Source organism: Sander vitreus, chromosome 17 (genome assembly GCF_031162955.1).
Source record: "Sander vitreus isolate 19-12246 chromosome 17, sanVit1, whole genome shotgun sequence".
In the NCBI taxonomy this organism is placed as follows: Eukaryota; Metazoa; Chordata; class Actinopteri; order Perciformes; family Percidae; genus Sander; species Sander vitreus.
The window spans coordinates 14,796,978-14,817,743 of NC_135871.1; the positions used below are offsets into that span (position 1 = coordinate 14,796,978).

The 20,766-nt window shown below is 38.4% G+C and overlaps 1 protein-coding gene and 1 long non-coding RNA gene across 2 annotated transcripts; one reads left to right on the plus strand and one right to left on the minus strand.

The window, feature by feature from the left end:
• Positions 1-878: 878 nt before the first annotated feature.
• Positions 879-10,156, plus strand: bmp5 (bone morphogenetic protein 5). Its single transcript, XM_078272407.1, has 7 exons — positions 879-2,489; positions 4,811-5,003; positions 8,277-8,425; positions 8,772-8,969; positions 9,442-9,518; positions 9,630-9,740; positions 9,878-10,156. Exons 1-7 carry the CDS (start codon positions 1,994-1,996, stop codon positions 10,025-10,027), a joined length of 1,374 nt encoding a protein of 457 aa, XP_078128533.1. The 5' UTR covers positions 879-1,993; the 3' UTR covers positions 10,028-10,156.
• On the minus strand, positions 5,038-20,628 carry LOC144531991 (uncharacterized). Its single transcript, XR_013503295.1, has 5 exons — positions 20,530-20,628; positions 17,706-17,812; positions 8,755-8,891; positions 8,271-8,416; positions 5,038-5,706 (listed from the first exon to the last, which is right to left on the minus strand). It is a non-coding gene; the product is annotated as an uncharacterized LOC144531991 (long non-coding RNA).
• Positions 20,629-20,766: the final 138 nt, after the last annotated feature.

A 20,766-nucleotide genomic window follows, 5' to 3' on the forward strand; every position in this document is an offset into this window, starting at 1 on the left:
CCGTGCTTTAGCTTTATTCCAGGACTCCATCACATTATGATTATGATTTTTTTTTTTTACTTTTGGTATGTTTAGTGTGCATGTTTATAATTTTACAGCAGCATCACAAACGATGAGGTGTGGAGTAAAACAGAGTCATCACCTGGAACCTCCTCTATGGACACACAGGCAATAGGAAACTTGGATACAAGTCCATCTACCAAGCTTCTGGCTGTGTGTGTGTGTGTGTGTGTGTGAGTGTGTGTGTGTGAGTGTGTGTGTGTGTGTGTGTGTGTGTGTGTGTGTACGTGCGCGCGCGCGCGTGCGTGCGTGTGTGTGTGTGTGTGGGCTTGTTTAACTATATTTGTGGGGTCCAACAACCGGGAATCCAGTATACTTGTGGGGTCCCGACAGCTTTGTGGGGCCAAAATGCTTTGTTGTAGGATTAGGGATAGAATTAGGTTATGGTAAGGGTGAGGGTAAGGGTTAAGGTTAGGCATTTAGTTGTGATTGTTAAGGTTAGGCTAAGGGGCTAGGGAATGCATTATGTCAATGGCGGGTCCCCACAAAGATAGTGCCACAAACCTGTGTGTGTGTGTGTGTGTGTGTGTGTGTGTGTGTGTGTGTGTGTGTGTGTGTGTGTGTGTGTGTGTGTGTGTGTGTGTGTGTGTGTGTGTGTGTGTGTGTGTGTGTGTGTGTGTGTGTGTGGAGACTTCAGCACTAGATGGTGCTATGTAGTAACATCCCAGTATGTCCAGGAGTTTCTTCACCTAAAAGGGGCGCTTCCTTTTTTCATTTTGGATAGCAGCCACCCATCACATGGAAACCTCGAGTATTTATGTTTTTAATTATCCCAGCAAACTTACTTCAACATGCTGTTTACTTAATGCTCCTCTGAGAACGTAGCTTTCGGCTCTTAGCTTTAAATTAACTTTTCTATACTACTCTTTGGGGTAAGATATTTCTTTTCATAATTATGAAGATAGAAATTATGGTAGACTGTAGGACCTGCAGTGAGTCTGAGTTTCTCAATACAATTTGCAGTATACTTATCAGTCTTTGTGTTATTTTCATCTCTTCCCTGATCTGTTCTATAGACTAAAGTAGCTACAATCATATTTCCCATAGTCTATAGGAACTATGATTGTACTTTAGTAGAAAGAGAAGGCTACAGCACATTACAAGATGAGCCACTTGTTTGTTCGTGAATTTAATAAAATAATATTTTACAGCATCCCAGTGGATCATGTTTTAGCCAATACCGTATTAAAACAGGATCCTTGTTGTTGGTGGTGCAGCTGGAGCGCTCTCCCATAAACACGCGGACTTCAATAAGTTGAGGTGATTAAAAGGCTCTGTCATTATTCTTTCACTCGTTAACACGGGCTCTCGGATTTCAAGTGTCTCCTTTTACACTCCTGAGCCGCCACATTCATCATGGGACTGAGCTGAAGTTTTATTGCTGCCGCGAGAGGTGGATGCAAAAACAAAAGTTGAGTGTGGGATGGACTCAAAGGGCAACTAGCCCCAATACCCTCTCTCAGGGGGGAGGGAAAAAAGAAAAAATGCGAGTCGGGGCATGAGTCGAGCTCTTTTCTATTCATTTTTGACACAGTTCAACACATTTCATCCACTGGAAACTCCGGGTTATACCTAGACGTTATGGGCGTACCTACGTGTTTCTGCATCACAGAGGAGTAAGGTGAGGGACGGGGTCACAGCTCCATAAATACTTGGTGTGGCAGAGGCTTTGGATGGACCCTGGAGGAGTAAATGCTGCTGGAAGAAGCTCGCGCACAGGAGAGGAGCGGCGACTTTTCTGCAAGCTGATACCTCATTTGTAGAAGGGCTGAATGGTAAAAAGCCTCCTCAGTTACCACCGTGAAAGTTGTGGTGCCTCTGCCTAATATGGCAAGTCTATGAGTCCGTATTGGCAGAGATATAAATTGTTTTATATTTCTCACAGAGTGCGATGTAGTTCAACTTCACACCCCAAAGTGAACTAGTTGTCAAGATGACAGCGCTTACACCTCTGAACCGTGCTGTACTTGGACTTGCGTGGAGCTGCTTGAGTTTTCTGTCCTGCGCCCATTGCGGGTTAAGTGACAACCATGTGCACTCCAGTTTTATTTACAGGAGGTTGCGCAATCATGAACGCAGGGAGATCCAGAGAGAGATCCTCTCCATCCTGGGCTTGCCTCACCGTCCGAGGCCCTTCTCTCCCGGAAAGCAGGCGTCTTCGGCGCCGCTGTTCATGCTCGACCTGTACAACGCCATGGCCGTGGAGGAGGAGGAGGGGGTTCAGCCAGGCACAGTGAAGAGCTTCAGTGCCAAGGCTCAAGGGCACTCCAGGAAAGGTTACTACAGCCCCCAGCATGTCGCCGGGTACTCCCGTGTGGCACAGCCTTACCGGGCGGCCCCTCTGTTAGGCCACAGCCCCGCGCTCACCACAGCGCACGACACCAACTTTCTCAATGATGCCGACATGGTTATGAGTTTTGTCAATTTAGGTAAGTGGCATTAAAGTGGCTTAGTTTCTCATCAGGTTTCCTTAACTCAATATTAAGTAATTCAACGAAATTAGCCTGCAGACCAGGTTCTAATATTATTTAGAATAGAGAGATCAACACGTTTTAAATCATCTCCAACTCACATTTCTCTTCATCTCCATTCCCTCCACTGTTAAGAAACATTAATAATACTGATTTTACCTGGATGCACTAATTCAAGAGTATTTCAATTCATTCATATCATTATTGGCCTGTCTGCTGTGTTGCTATCATCACATGTAGTTTTGTCAAAATAATTTGACACGTGTAGATTTTGTTTAAATAATCAGAGATGTTGTTAACTCTATAAAACTCTTATTTAAGTTTTACAGTTGTAGATTTCTTCTCACTCAATGTAATTTACAGGCTGTTTTTTTAATCTAAATGTAAATAAGTATATTTTCATACATCAGTCAGTTCGCTTGCTTTAGCCTTGTGTAAAATAGTCAGCATTTAACAGAATTAGGCCCAACATTTTGACCTTTTACCAATTTGTGCTGCTTTGTATTAAAAAGCAGCAGATCTGTATAATGATTGTGTTTGTTCAGTAGCAGCGACCCTTAACCCAGCAGTTCAGAGCACCTTATCAGATGACTGTCTGACATTGAGAAAATTGGTCTAAATGATTTCCTGTTGTTAAAAGGGGAGTGATATTGACTGATGCCTTCATTTCTTGAGCTTCTGTCACTAAGAGAAAGCAGTAACTCTATTCTTCATATTCTTCATATTTGTGTTATTTGGATCATTTATTGTTCTCTAATGAGAATTAAAATATTAAGCATGCCGCATGGAAAGTTACTCAAAAATGAAATATGATGCAGCATTGCAGAATCCCAAATGAAAGATAAAAAAATCACCATAAATAATCTTAAAATAATGTTAAGGATTTTATTTTCTTAAATATAGAGGAAACATGTACAAGTGAATTTGTAGAGTTACTTGGAAGTATAATCCCTCACCTTGGCCTGAGCCCATCTGTTTCCACTTACCACTATACCAGGGCATGTACACTGTCAGCCTTGAAAGCTCTGCTCTCGTTCAGGGGACTGTCAGTGAAGTGTTCAATGGGGCTCTGTCTTTATTACAGTACACTCAAATATAGCTACTGACCTCAACTGTTTTAGAAATGTCTATGTGGCATTTCATGCAGTTTAATATGCTTACTGTAACCATTTGAACTTTCAGTGTATGAATAAGAAGTCAGAAAATCCATACACGTACATGAGGTTGTATGCAAGAGGAAGATAAACAACTGAATCCAATTAATATGCAACAATGCACACGGCTCTAACTTACCAGTGAATGAAGTCAATATTATTTAATCTTTATTTTAAGGTTAAATGCTCCATGCTCTCAGTGGCACCTCTGCTTCAGATTACTGCCTGTGGCTAATATAATGGAACACGCTCACTGGGTAAAAGTCAGACCTGACCTCTGACCTGTTTGTGCAAAGTAACTGCAGGCGTTCTCTTCAGATAAAATATCAGGGAAATGCACTACATGATATCACCAAGGATATCAGAAAATCCACTGACCTCAGCCACATGCCTCTTTTCTACTACTAGGCAGGGGTGTGAGACATTTAGCGGACACTTCTTTAGTGTCATCAAAGTATCTTTGGTCAGCATGTTACACTGAGGCTCTTTGATTAACAAAGTAATTGAATATCTTTTTGTATTTCCATGCAGCAAAATATAAAAATATTTTTACATCATATAAGTTTTTAATTTTCAAAAATGACAGGCCTAAAAATATATCTTATGTTACTCATTATAGTAGAACTATTTAGTTTTAAAGGTTAAGGGTCATTAGACATTGTATGAAACCTACAGGAGGTCAGTATGAGGTCAGAAATGAGGTCAGAGTAAGACGCTCACATGACGTTGAAGAATCCTGTCTGGTCTTTTCTCTCACTTGAGGAGCAGACGAAAGTGTCTTTAATTGAAATCAGCCTGTTTTTCTTAACTGACAGCCCATTCATCATGGCCAGAGAATGCAGTTAGGCACACAGTAGAGGGCCTGTCTGGGAACTGCTACCTGTATTCAGTTGACTGATTTAATGAACTGGAAAGTGCTTTTGTTGGTAGTCAAAATGTTTGGATTGGACCTGGAATGTAAAAGAAGATGTGATAAATTACTCTTTTTCTGTGTGTTACTGCTGGCATATTTTCTCCTTAGAGCAACGCATGCGGCGGTTTAGGAGTTAAAGTCATATTTTTTGATCAGTGTGAGCTTTGCTGCCAGTAAAAATGAAATTCATCATAAAATATTTGCTTTTCCAGTGGAGAAAGATAAAGATTTCTCTCACCAACGAAGACACTACAAGGAGTTCCGTTTTGATCTGACTCAGATCCCGGACGGAGAGGCGGTGACTGCTGCAGAGTTTCGGATCTATAAGGACCGCAGTCATGCTCGCTACGACAATGTTACTCTGATGGTTACCATATATCAAGTCATCAAGGAATATCAAAACAAGTAAGTACCTAATCAACCAAACACAAACATTAAAGGCAGTGGTGGAAGTAGATTTACTTCAGTACTGTACAATTCTGAGCTACATGCACTTTACTTTAGTATTTACATAATTTACACTTATACCCCAAACAATTATTCATCGTCATATTGTATTTTTTACTACAGTTTATTTAACATTTATGTGACGGTACAGTATATTTTACATACAAAATACATGACCAGCATCCAATTTAAACTACCAACAATATATAAAGTAGTTCAAATTAGCTCTACGTCCACCAGCTAAAACATTAAAAATGCTGCTTTCTAATCAGAGATTTTAGTCCATTAACTCTCTGACAGGGCCCTGAGGAGCACTTTTACCCCATGTAGTTATCTTGATTCACAGTTTAAAAGGGAAATAGTCAAACAGCTATTGTCTTGCACCGTTAAAACTTTCCACTCTCACAGAACCCTTCTATCTCCAACTCTGCTCTCTTTCATTCGCACCATGTCTGCCTTACAAATATAGTTCTCGGATAAAGAGAACTCCATTAGCAAGTTGGCCACTTATGAAGCTTGGAAGGTCCATCAGTTATCACTCGTCTTGTGTTGCCTGCCAAGCTGGCCGTGTCCCAGATGAAACCATGAGGGCCCACAATAGGGGGGGAAGGGGCTCCCTCGGGTGCTCCCGTGGTCACTGTTATGCCCACCACCTGCCTGTCTTAACAATATTCCGGAAGTTTAAACCATGACATAGCTGAATACACAAGGGTGTACTTAAAAGTGGGCCCACATTTGCTTGCCAAAAATGTGTGTGGGTGATTGAAAGGGAGATATGGCCCTCCTGGGCTTTGAAAAGGTCCAAGTCAATGGACTCTGCCATCTTAAAGGGGAAGACTGCTTAGTCTAAGTTTTCACACACGTTTTCATGGGGAATAGTGTGTTTGAGTTAGTTTTCACAAAGAAGAACAATTATTTCCCAGTGCAAAAAATATTAGAAACAATATGAGTATGTGATTTTAATGAACATTGAATGCGATTTATATTATATGTGTACTATTAGTTTGTAAGCCATAATCATTATTTCATGTTTGTTTTCAACATATCAGTCAGAATGTTAATACTGTATACACAAAGTGATCACTGCCAACAGGTTTCGGTTGGTTATTTAAAAAAATCCACTTGTGTACCAACTTACAGTATGGTTACTGTAAGTTAGCAGTTAGTGGTTTTAGGTACCAAATTAAAACCGCTTTGTTGGGGAATCCTAATGGGTTTTTAATAATAAAATAGTGACCATGTACAGTAATAGCAATTTCCCCAGTTTAAATTCAGTCAGGGACCTTCTCCCCTCATTTCCTGTCAACAGTACTTCATCTACTAATCACTGTGTTAGGGTTAAGTAAAGGTTGCAGTAAATGTTAAATACAGTAAACTACTACTCACTACTAGTATGTAATTGAACTTCAGATGATGGGGTTAAAGGTACCCTGTAAAGTTTTTCTTCTAAACAAACAAAGTAATGTGTATATTCACTCTTTCTTGCCTAAACACATGGTGGGGGTCTAATGAACGCGTTGAATGCATTTACTTTCTTTTATTACGTTTGCAAAGTTGATTTTTGTTAGAATTTGAAACAGTTTACATCCATGTTTGCTTGCTAACAGTTTTCTTCTTCAGTGCCGTTGTTGGCACATTGCTAAATATTTTGGTACTTTATTGCCACTAACTGTTGATCGAGGGAACCATCGTCCTTGAGCACATGAACAAAACAAAACGAGGACCTCTTAAAAACATATTGATTCATATACTAGTAATCAAAACCTCCACAGGGTACCTTCAAAGTCAGTCAACTACGCACCGCCCTGACCTCTTTTCATTCCACTATATCAACGTCACTCTATGTCTTGCACTACTACTACTGCTACATTTACTGCACTGAACTTTGCAACTGAACATAAATTGCTGATGGAGAATAGTGGCACATGAACATAATTTGCAGGAGACAGACTTTTCTAAAAAAGAGAAGTTACCTCTATCCCTGATCCACTCACTTTAACTCACTCTCTGTGGAACAGTACATCCAGTAATCACAGATAAAGGGGCAGGATAAGCATTTTCTTCTTGGATATGGCTATGGGAATAGTGAATACTTAGCTACACAAACTAAATTATCACAGGATATGAGCTTAATACTGTACATTTCAAAGAGGAAGTTCACTGGTATGTCACTCATAAAGATTGACCTTGTGGAATTCCACATGAGGTTTAGTTTTATTACACCTGTAATAAACACATGAATAATTTCTAACTATCGGGGCCACATGGAAAATCTTGGTTCTCTCCGACCAGCACAATGTAACCACAAAAAAATGAACAGGCGCTGCTTTATCCGATCTGCCACTTGAAAGGAATCTAATGCAAATTGGAAGCGGGGCATTTTCAACTTTGGGTTTATGGATGCCTTATGTCAGGCTCATGTTAAAAATAAATGAGGGCTGATATTCATAACTCCTGAAATGCCGTGCCCATCAAATAGCTGAAATCTTGGCACATGTTATACCACACAACTCTGCAGTTTATTACAAGCCATAGCTTCTTTGACAATAGTGGCGCTGCTTTCTTTTTATCTCCAGTACAAAGCTGGTATGCAAAAATGACCAAATTACTCTTACACGCCAAATCTCCAGTTTTTAATATACTGAAAGCCTTTTTTAGAGAAGAATGTTTGGTTTCAAAAGGATGAAGAAATGAAGAAACTAAAAACAGCCACTCCGATTGTTGGCATCTGCTACGGAGTCTGGGCTAAAGCATCCATTTGTGATCAGTCAGTGATACCTCGTTTCTCAGTTTCAGTTTAATAAGACCTCTTGGACCCAGTTTAAATGCTGTCAAAGAAGCATATGGTTTCCTTTTTGTGTGCCACAATCTTTGCAACATTAAGGTGCACCGACAATTTTTTTTTGTTTGAGAGCTTAACTTACTGTAGCAAGCACTGAGGTTTTGTAATTTGTTTATAATGCAGCAGTAAAGTGACCACATTCTTTTCACTGGCACCTCTCCACAACGCAGGAGTAATAATCTTGAAAACCAACATACCCACAGAGACTAAAAATTAGACAATAATTGATACATTTGAAATAAATAGAAGACATACTGTATGCTGTTTTTGTTGTGTAATAGCAGTTGCTGCTTGCATGCTACGTACAGTACTTTTGTTTGTGTGTGCATCATTTTAACTGCTGTTTATTTAATGCAGATGTTCGTTTCATTGTTTTTTATTACCTTCAGAGATGCAGAGACGTTCTTGCTCGACTCCAAAAAGGTCCAGGCATCCGATGGGGGCTGGCTAGTGTTTGACATCACAGCCACCAGTAACCACTGGGTGATGAACCCACAGCAGAACTTGGGCCTGCAGCTCTGTCTGGAGACTATAGATGGCAAGTGAAGTTCAGTTTTTCTTTCTATGAATTTGTTCCTTTACTTCAACACACTCTTGGGAAAAAGGTCAGGAAGATAAGGAAGTTTAAGACAATCCACAATGTCTGCATTTGATTTTTGTTTAACTCATTGATCTCAGGACAAATGTGACTTGTTTATTTGACAATCTGTGGATTATTGTATTATTTACCACCAATAAATGGCCATGAATGCACAAAACAGACAAATGGCTTGACATTTTATTTGTATAGATACTGGATTTACCTTGAAAGCAGTCATAAAATGATACAAAATCCTATTATTCTTTTGTTTTGAAAGTTTTATTTACCTCCTGTTTTTTTAAAGGCCGAAGTATCAACACAAAATCTGCTGGAATCATTGGGAGGAACGGGCCCCAGTCCAAACAGCCTTTCCTGGTTGCTTTCTTCAAGGCCAGTGGGGTGTTGCTTCGCTCTGTCAGAGCTGCTGGTGGGAAGAAAAAGAACCACAATCGCAATAAATCTACTAATCAACAAGAAGCATCTAGGGCACCAAAAACTGGAGGTGTGTGCACTTTTATTATGCAGTTAAGATGCTACAGTAGTTTTTTTATCACTTATTTTATCCTATACACATCTGATCTCTCAATGAGATACATTTAATGACATCTTTTTGCCCTGCTTGCCATTGTTCCATCAGACTGTCCATCCCTTAGTCAGACTAACCAACTTGATTTCCAGCAGCAAGATATCCCTATAATTACTGGGCCAGATTGCACAGTGATAACACCTGGAAGTCAAAACTTAATGGAACATCCATTGGTTTTTAATAGTATAACATTAACAGGAAACATTTCCAATTTATCACAAGGGACGATCTTGTGTACTTCCAAAAGTCTACATTCATGGACTGCATTCTAGTGCATTTGTCCAGAAGCTTTATAGACAGTGTTGTGCTAACCTTCCTACAGTAAGAACACACAAAGATAAAACATTAAATGCTTTCTTTTATGATTAATACCCTTTTATTTTTTCAGATTACAACACAAGTGAACAGAAGCAAGCCTGCAAGAAGCATGAACTTTACGTCAGTTTTCGAGATTTGGGCTGGCAGGTAAGACAAAATGATTTCACATCTCAAAACATTTATGAAACTAACAAGTAACACAATGAACAATGCATTTTGATTGTCATAAATAAAGGAAGCTATTTTTTTTTGGTCAAGGATTGGATCATTGCACCTGAGGGCTATGCTGCTTTTTACTGTGATGGTGAATGCTCTTTTCCACTCAACGCACACATGAATGCAACAAATCATGCAATTGTGCAAACCCTGGTTAGTATTCTTTAGAGTGCATTGCATGTGTGTATTGCAATAAAAATCCTGTTATAAGCTACCATAACGTTCTCAGCAGGTATAATTCATTTGAAACTCACTGCTGTTGCACCTCTACTTTATGCTCTCATTTATAGGTCCATTTAATGTTTCCTGACAATGTGCCAAAGCCATGCTGTGCTCCAACCAAGCTCAACGCAATATCAGTGCTTTACTTTGATGACAGCTCAAATGTAATCCTCAAGAAATACAGAAATATGGTAGTTAGGTCTTGTGGTTGCCATTAGTGGCCGGGCTAACTTTAATTTATGCTATCTGGTATGGGAATCGCTGGAAAACACATCTGCTGAAGGTGTGATGTGATGTACAGTATTATGTATATAGAGTTGTATTATCTAATTTATTTTCTTTTTTTTTTTAAATAGCACTGAATATTGTGATATTTAAATGATTAGGACAAAATGTTGATTTTACTTTACGTCAGTTATCAGTTAACTTTTGTGTCCATTGGCATATACTCCCTCTTTAGTAACATCTGTATAACTTTTATGAGTTAACTATTCACTGGAGTCATCATGATACATGAGATCACTTCCCCTTCTGCTTGTTTTTCCCCTTTTACAATATGCTTGCCTTGTGCTTTAAATGCTCACTGAGCTAGAATTATACATGTTTGTCAGTATATAATGTTTTTTTCTTCAACGCTATTTTTTTCTCTTAGTTTGTCTCCATTATGGACCCACATTGATGATGCTCTGAGCAATAATATCACAATTCCTACAGGCTGTTGGAAATCTTGTTAATCAAATTGGATCATTTGAAGAAGAAAAAATAGTGAGTGTTCTCTAATGTAAACCCAACTGCACAAAGCTATTTTCAAGCTGCCACTGTCTTTCAGCAATGATACTGTTTCACCCTTCCAAGCCAGCTTTTTCCAAGCCAGTTTTTCATAAGAGTCTGTGTTCACAGAAGGAGGTTATATCAGTCTGGAATTAAACTCTTATAATGTTGAGCGTTTACTTCTGAATGCTTTACAAATTAGGTCATTTTTTAAACAATGTTTATGTAAATTTCTTCCATAAACACTGTTTTCTCATTCCTCTGTGGACTAGCTGCAAACATCTTGCTTGGGGAAAGTATATCGTATTGTAGAGTGTTGTGTATTTTAATAAATGTAACACTTGAAAACTCTTATTTTTTGCTCGCCCTTTACTTGACCTTGCAGCTTTTCTTGCTCCATTTATCACCCTAAACTATATGCAGAAATGCATTTCCCCCCCTCCTCCAGCTGCAAGTCCTCCAGCCTTTTCAAATTCAAGTTGTCCTTTTGTATTTCTGTTTGGAGTTCTCCGGATGTTTTACACACTGTTGCCAGACTACCATCTCAGATTTATAAATGTTTGACAAGTATGATATAAACTAGGGGTCCACCCACAGAGCCTGTTGACATGCTCTTGGGGAGTGGTAATGCTAGGGGTACAGTGCTAGCAGTAAAACAGTGCTGTGACCTCCAAAGACAGCCCAAAAGGGTGATTATCATGAGGCTGCCAGCAGAGAAAGGTATATTATTTTGTAAGCAATCCCTTCCTGATTACAGGGAAAGATACCATCCATCACATGACTTATGTGATCTGTATGGCACACCTCTGCTTGCTTGCATTTCCTACACTGGGATGGATGTTGCCATCTGCTCAGAGCTAAGATTCATCCCTGAAAAAACAAAGAGGAGACCATAAACTAAACTTAGCAAGTGTTGTGGCATTCACATCCTCATTCAGGATAAGCATAATTTCCAGAAGAATGCGAGCACACGTGCTATTTTCAGAGAAATACTCTGGTTAGGCAGGGATTTTCAATGGTCTTGGAAATCTAGGGATTAGGTTATGGATTAATATTTGTTTACACAACTGTGTTGACCTTCACTGAACACAGGATATGTACTGTTGCACTTTTCTCCCCCTACCCTCCCACTTCTATAAGAAAAAAATTCTCTGACATGGCAGAACATTGAGTGACTGTATTTCACTTAATTAAAAGCAGTGGCTGGCCTGCCCAGATGTTATGTGGGCTCCATCTAAAAGGAGTGTTGACATTCAGTGAATAGAGGAGGCCACCTGCTAACTTAACTCTTGGCTTGAGGGGTGATTTGCATTCCTGCGGCCTGTTGCCTGGCATGATTACTCCTAGCACTTCACAATCCCATCTACTGTTTAATATCATGGATTCTTTCCAATTCAGCTACATTTCTTCCTTTTCTGTAACGCGGGTGCGGCTATGAATGAGCTCCTATTTAAAGGTCTCCAAAATTACACAGCCCTCTTGACAGCAAACCTTCTGACCACATGAAAGGAAAGGGTAACAATTGTCATACTCAGTGCAGATTAATACAGTGGCCCCTTCTCCTCTGAGACCCATGTGGTCCAAAACAGGCTGTAGTGAGTCAGAGGTGCCTTGACATTCATCAGATCAGCACTTCCACTTCTGAAACATGCTGGAAAAAGGTCACAACCCATCACAGTTTACTTTTCATGAAGGGTTACTTGTGAATTTTTCATAAATCATGCTCTCCAGTTTATAGTATTTGTCACAACAAACTGTTGGCTTGACATGAACACATTTACATCATGTGTTTTCAGGTGCTGATATTAATATTTTTTTTCTACCACAAACATGTTTATTCTCTTAACCTGATTGAGAAAACAGACGTGTCTGTGTGAGCGGCTGTTAGGAAAATGTTCTTTTATTCAGCAAATTTTAAATACGTATTGAGGAAAGATCATCTTGAAGCTCTAAGAAAGGTCGGAGTTGGCTCTGTCAAAAGTCGCAAATGCTTGATAATTTAGGTAATTTCTTTTTTATCTAATCCAAACCATCACAAGGAGGAAATATGTCAACAAATACTGCAGAACATAAAGCTGATGTTAACAAGCCGCTGATCTTAGACCACCGACAGAGGAGTTCGTGCTTGAGGCATCTCAGAGATGTCCTCACAGATTAAATCACAGAGGCTGCAATATTTTGTAGTCTGTTTTCTTTTTACAATAACGGTTAGAGCCCACTTTTTGTGGAGTCGTCATTCTAAGATTCTAAGAGAAAGGGAAAAGTATCTTTTCCTCATTATGTATGGGAAAACTCAACTTCTTATTTTGAACATAGTGCATTTTTCTATGCCAATGGCTCCGAACCCTCTTTAAGGCTTTCCAACCTTGTAAAACACTTCCCATAATGATTTATTTATAGTCTGATAAAAGTGTTTTGAGTAGTTATTCATTTTGTAAACAAGTGTTCTGAATGAGAACATTTGTATTTGAAATGAAAATCAAATGTGGTCAGTAATCCATGAAAGAAAAGTTGGATTTTACACAAACATACTCATAAACTAAACATTTGTTCACAGTCTTAATAGAGTTTAAGATGCCAGTTACTGTAAAGGCGCACTTCTAGTTAAATGTTATAAATATATGTCATTAATGTGCTTGATTAGTGGTACAGTCGGCTCTAATGCAGGCAGGCCAGATGATTGACATGATGCTTATTTTTATCACATTTTGGTCAATCTAATACAACTACAAAACATAATAGTTATTGTTCATTTGGTTTAGTATATCCATGTTTCTTCGATTTACCCTCTGTTAACCAGAGGTCTTTTTCTTTCTGAGGCTTAAAGTTTATTTTGAAAGTGTCATCTTGCAGTCCATCCACAAGGCAAGTGAAATTGTATCTAATAAAAATGTTGTGGAGTTTACCTAATTCATCTCCCCACATATGGTTCTCCTTATTTGTGTTCTGTGGGTGGGCTCTGACTTCCATACAGCTCAATCAGTCGCTCTTGAAAAGGGAGACCATATGGGTCGCATTTTTACATGTTGTTTGGTATGACAAGGCTGCAGAAGGACCAGCGAGGAATGTGTCCCGACAGAGGGCAACGCAGAAACACTGCTATGTTTGCTTGTTATTCACATATGCACATTAGCTTCCCCAGCCAGAGAAGAGAGGGGTTTTGGGATCTCAGAGTTACAACAGACTGTTTGTGAAGTCAACTGTCACTTCCCATTACCACTAGAGGTGGTACCTGTGCATTTAAACCGTTTATATATATTTTGCCGCATATAATATATATATATATATATATATATATATATATATATATATATATATATATATTATACCGTATATTTTGAAATCTTGTATTTTTAGTCTGGATTTAACACGTGCATTAAAATATAAATGTTAATACAGTTTACCAGTGCTTTTCTGATATGATTCCATAAATAAACTAGAATCATAAATTAAAACCCTCTTTCCACTTTGTGTAACTCTATAACATGTATTTACACCCAGTTTTTAAAGTAAATCTCAGTTGGCCTTTCCATTTTCTTTTTTTCTATTGCATGCAGCATTTAGGCTACTGTATGGAACATGTTTTCCTTGAGAATCCAGAAAAAAACATGTGAGTCTGTTAAGATTCTTTTGTGGGTTTGTCTTGGTGGAAATAAAAGCTACTGACATGATATGCTAACAATGTCTGCCTTCTTTTTTATGTGCAAGTTAGTTATGTCCTCCTGTCACCCAGCTATTGTAAAATGTATGGCAGAGAACACATACAATAAAAAAGGTTTAATGGAGAAATACAAACCAAAGCAGATGTACGGGATATTAACCTGTTTCTGAGGCCAAGGATGTCTATCCTGTACTAATCATGCTGATTTACTGTATCTCAGAGCTTTCAAACTAATGTTTAAAATGCTGCAAAAACAGGGTACATCAGAAGAACCTGGGCATATCTGGGCACAATCATGAACTAAGGACAGAAAGAAAGAACCAAAGAAAGACAGAAAAGCATCTATAAATGTAAACCCTTTCTATTAAAACCTGCTGCTCTATGGTTTTCAACAGTAAAAACAATCAAAAAAGCCATTTTTTGACCAAGTCTTTAAATGTAAGGCACTGATTCTGAGTTAATCAGTGTCCATGTAGTAGCCAAGCAAATTAAAGGTATCTAGTGTTTGTACTGTAGATTGTTGTACTTTGCTCAGCAGAACTGCTGTCACTTTGTCTTGGTAACCTCTCAGCAGATGATTAAAGTAAGACAATAGCACATCTTCCACTATTATATCAGCAAACCTCTTTATTCAATAGCTCTTGGACAGTACCTGAAAGCCTCTTAAGTTATGCATGTCTAAACATTCATCAATTCTTTGGTTTTGTAGGGACTTTAATGATAGATGTCTCACACAAGTGGATCATGAGTTCAGAATCAAGAATGAATATTTAACCCAATATTTCACACTGAAAGTTATCTTTTTAGCTGTTTTCTGTCTTAACTGCATATTACACTACATGGCGCAGGAGAAGGACAGAGAAAGAACAGAGAGGATGACACACACTGTGTTTGGTGTTGTCAGCCATACAGTTTTTCACTCAACATTTTACAGTCTGGGTGACTTTTTACAGTCAACAGCCTGTTACAGTACAGGGTCATGTCCTGTCCTTATCATCAGTCTGCTATTTTCTATGGCTATGTCAAACCTCAGTATTTTTTTGGCACCAACTAAAATAAATTCATAGCACCAAGTATCGAAAGAGAGTATCGAATGTCTGGTCAGATTCAAAATCTTGTTGACTTGTTGACTATCACAATTTTTCCAATCTGACACTATTTTATCTAGACAAATTGTGTCGCTGCTTGTTTACAAGAGAGCAAGATAGAACTTGAAAAAAATGGGTTTTGTAGAAAATATGTTATGCCTCAAAAGAGTAAGGTACAGTATCTAAAAAATATGTAGGTATCTGTACCGACAGTATAGGTATCGTATTGACACTACTATAGAAAAGAATTCTAACGATCCTCAGCCCTACACCAAGATGCTTGTGACTTTACCAGGTTGATGTTTATCTGTCCTGTCATCGTCTCGCACAATGATAAAAATAATGTACAAAATATGCTACTGTGCCAATTTAGAAAGCAAATAGAGATGTCAACAGCCATCACTTAACCCAGTTCATGTGTATTCTGGCTGTTGTAAATTTTGCTGTGAAATTCAATTTCTCCCACCAAGGATACGGACACACTGAAGGAAATCTCTGTACTTTATGATCCAGTCGGAGCAGTAATCCAGCCATGAAGCCCTCTGTGGTACAATATAAAAATCTGCACAATAAATATGTGGCTGCTTAGAAACATCCGGTAGAATGTATCTTCGACAAAGTGGTGTGAACTAGTGCCTTTGTGACGAAAAAAAGATTGTAGCATGTCCGAATGAATGAATGATATGGTTATAATGCAGCCAATTGATTGGTGAGGATTTAAGTTGTTTTGCTCACACTCCTTATTAAATCTCGACTAACGTTTATCATTCTGAACAGGTGGGTCCCACAGCCTTACTTTCGGCTGTATTTTACACATCAATGCTTGAAAGTCATGATCATATGTGGACTCAACACACAGGTCAGTGGCTTTTGTGACTGAAAGCCACAGGGCGCTCTGTGGTGTGATTACTGTGAGGATAATCTTTAACACACATGCTGTCTCTTAGGGGAGCTGTGGAAAGTTGGCTCAGAGTGGCCAGCCTTCCTGAAGAAACTGTAAGGTAGGCTGCTATTTTTATCAAGGCTTTACATTTTATTTTTTTTTAAAAAGGGTTTGTGGTCATTTTTTCTCTTGGTACATAGTCGAATATAATGGAAATGAGATGGGGTGGGGATGCCTTTCATTCCACAAGAGCAAGACTTTTTATATATGTTCATTCTTTGCTCTTTTTGTACAGCATTTTTTTTATACATGATTCAGGTTTAATAATACACCATCAAGTGGTCTGTTTCTGTATGACTGGGTGTAATTATTCTAACTATATATCCAACAAACCCTTCCATCTTCTCTGGGTATGAAAGACATTTCTATAATTTATATGTCATGACTATTGCTTTCAGGGTGATCATCGTGTGCTATTCGCTCGGCATCAGGACCCTCTTGTTGTTACAGTTCAGTTAAATCCATGATGTAGAAATTGAAGACGGATGGAGGATGAAAATTGATTTAATCTGGTTCCTGTTTTCCTTTTCCCACTTTGTTTTCAGTATATATCTGAGAGCTTAAAACCTCTTTCATGCCCTGCCGAAACCTGTACTCTATAAAGAACTGTTTTTCACATCTGTTTCTTTCCTAGTACAAAAAAGAGAATAGTCTCTTTCTTTTATAGGCAACTTTTTCCAGTTCAGAAACACGTTGTGACATTTGCACTGTTTGATTTTTATTTAATATTTTGAGGCATTCATCATGTGCTTGGTCTCCAAAATCCTCATGTGTAAAATATATTGTTCTCAGGAGACAGCTTACAAACTAGCACGGAGACATCCTTTTTCCTGTTAAGGCGTATCTGTTTGCCTAATCTACACAAAAGTAAGAGTACTGTCCCTTTACAAAGTTGAACCTAGTAGGAAATAACTTTAAGTTTGTGCAGTTGTTTCTATTTGTTAGTAGCTTGATAATTAGACTAAATTGCCATTTTATTTCACTTCATTATTCTACTCTATTTTCTCTGACCAAAGCGAGCATGTGGGCAGTGATTTCTGAGGTCTGGAACTAGACTAATTTGTTAATGCTGTTGTGATACAAAACTCCTCCATTAGATTTGATTGCCAAATCCCAAAATCCTCCATCCTCTGTACACTCTAAAAAATCTAGTGATACAACTCATAGATGATTTTGTAAGTAAGACCCAGTAATTTTGTAAGTAAGACCCAGTGTTGTACATTATTCTTATACCATATAAATGTATGTATTACAAAAAAAGGTTAAAAATCGATGTTTCACAAACATATCAGTGTTGAAATTATGCCCAACTTATAAATATTTCTTATAAAAAGGGTTATTTTTCCTGTTCACAGATGTCATATGTTATATAGTATTTTTCTTAAAATGTCAAATTTTCCTCCACTTACTTTGACTTTAAAGTTTCCACTCACCTGCATTACATTGACTCCTAAAAGCAGGAAAGCCCCTGAAGGCCAGTTCTTTAAAGTGACCCTCTGCAGCTGGTATTTGTCAAGATAAACCGTAGCTGCCGAGTTTCCTTGAAAGTAGAAATGTTAAAAGGCCAGTTAGGGTTAATTGGTTGATGCAGTTATCACTGATTGAAAATGAGCCATTGAGAAAGCAACTTTTCTCTGAAAATTTCTCTGATAATTTTTCTGAATTGTTACATTATATTTAGCCTAGTTCCCCAACATATTCATTTAAAATGTACTACATACAGTAGACATACTCACCACTGTGAACTATGGTAGCAGATTTATTATAGAAATAATTTGCACTAACTTTACTTACTTATTTTCAGGCAAATATAGCTCCAAAAGAAGATTTTTCTTCCAATCATTGTTGACAGAAATGACCAGCATTGATTTAGTTTAACTAATGTAAAAAGCTATAAAAAAAATTTTTTAAACGTTCATGTGTGTGACGTTTTGTGTTGTTCAAAATTCAACTATTAATGTCTGCTGCACTGTTTTTCTGTGCCTAAAAGGACCACAAATAAGTGATTAGAGGCATTACAAAAGAAATGTAGGGGGTGGCAACTGATAGACATCAACCTTGAAGTCTGTTACAAAAAAGGCTTTTTCAGGGCTGATCATATGAGTCGCCCCCCCCGAGAGAGACGTAGAGGTCTCTCATCACAGAGCAGTTTAGCGTGGTGAGATGGTTGAATGCTAGGACTTCATTAAGTCCCTCTATTGTTAACATCTGGGTTCGGAAGAATGGCTCTTTCTCTGGTAAATGTTGCCCTGGCTTAACAAGAGATTTTATTACACCATGCAGTTAACATTGGCAGCAGTGGCACGTCTGGCAATGGAAACCCTTCAACTGTTCAGGTCACAAGAGATCAATCAAAGCAGCCTGTTTCCCTGAAGCCTTCAATTCTCACTAGAACAGGTAGTTGAATGTGTATCTAATGTTGTTGAATCAAGATATAAAACAAACTGTAAGACTTTTTAGCAAATACTGGTTAAAAAGCTTTCACTATTAAGAAAGCACTCAGGTCTTAGCCCATTTATACATCATTTGGAGCCGTTTTGCAGTTGTACAAACTCTTCTTTCCTTGTTGTATATTTTTTATCTGCCCTGCACCTGCCTTCCCCTTTTTGGATGCACACATTCTTTCTTCTTCCAAAATCTTTCCTCAAAATGCTTCCACAAGAATTCCCAGTTTAAAGTGTAGCACTAATCTCCCATATCACTCCATTTGCCAATTTGCTTCACACCATTTCCTCTCTCTCAGTCCCCCCCCCCCTTACGAGGGAGGGGATCAAAACAGATCTGTGGCTGCCATGGCAACTGCTGAATCATCCTTCACCCTCTGCAGCCGTCCTCTTATTCCATCTCCTAATGCAGCTAGGCCCTCTGTTTTCTGGGCCTGCATTAGTATATTGATCTGACGCTTCAATTTGCAATATTAGTTGCAGCAGTCTGTGAAGGTTAGTCTCGGAAGACACGGAGGTGCAGCAGGGCTGAACAGCAGCCATTCGGATGGGTAACGTACCCACTACAGTGAAGCACTGCTTGAGCTATGAGCAACTTATACAGGACTATCCATGGCTGAAACGCTGGCTGCTGGAGGAGAAGGTGGGCGTTGTTTTTTCTTGTTTCAAATCGGCTGCACATGCTCTGCCACATGACTCTATCATGACAAAGAGGATGCACAGCAGCAGCCACTGATGACGTGCAGCATGCTGCTTATGTAACGGTCCTCTTCAATGGAAATTCTGCTCTACTACTCTTTACATATTACTGTATTTTTAAGAATGCATCTCTCTAAATAAGAATGGTGAATTGTCTTAATCTCTCTGAATTGACTGTATGTGACAAAAGATGCAGGCTATGCTTCTGTTTCTTATGTGTTGTGTGCCTCTACATTATTATTTGATAACAAGAATAATATTTGTTTATTTCAAGTAGACAAATAGGTTGCCCATAGTGGTTCTTTACATTCAAATACTACTCACTGATCACATTTTAAGCTTCTATTTAATAATTAATAGATTTCATATTTGCCATTGAAAAGCACTCAAGAAACATGTAACACAGTATGTAGTTTTGCTCATTGCTTTGGTTTTATGGACTGCACATTTATTGAATGACCCCTGTAGGCTTCGTTTTTAGTTACCTTTAAAAATAAGAGTAACGTTAGAAATCCCACAGTGTAAAAATAGTGCATTACAAGTAAAAGCCATGCGTTTAAAATATTACTCCAAAGCACAAGTAGCCTATTATAGACAGAAGTAAAAGTACTGTATTAATGAGGCTACAGTAAGCAGCATATACGTTTTATATTTGGTTGAGTTAATTCAAAACTGCAGTATATTGGTAAATAAATCTATGACAATCTATCATATTTTATAAATACATGATATTGTGGATTAAAAAGTACACAATTTCCCTTTGAAATGAAGTGAAAGTTTAAGTAGCATACATTGGAACTACTCAAGTAACGTTAACAACATCCAAGTAGCCTAGCTAGTTAATGTTACCACAATATAGCCAGCTTAGTAAAGTAACGTTACAGTAACGTCAGAGTACGCTTAACTGTAACGTTACTTGTGAACTAGCTTAGCTAGCTAACTCATCTAACGGCTCAGCACAGGAACTAAGTAAGTTAGCTAGTGTCTTACGTTAGCTAGCTAGCTAGTTAGTGAAGACAGTTTAGTGTCTAGCTAAGCTTAAAACACAGATATGTCTCTCAGAAGTTGGCGGACAGTAAAACGGAGGCACATGAACCGTGACTATTGGACTTACATTTGTCAGGTAGACAGAAAAAAGACTCCAAATGAGTGCTAATGATGCTCCATGTCTGCTGGAATGAACTGTTTGCTAACACGTTAGCCGTTAGCCATAACACCTGAATGAGCTAACTGCCATATCTTAGCTTGTTTTGTTTCTCTGCTCCCTAGTGGACAAAATCCATGACAAAAATCGATTAGATAACGTTAGCTAAGCAGTAAATGTCACTCACTTTAAGAAGATAGCTAAAGC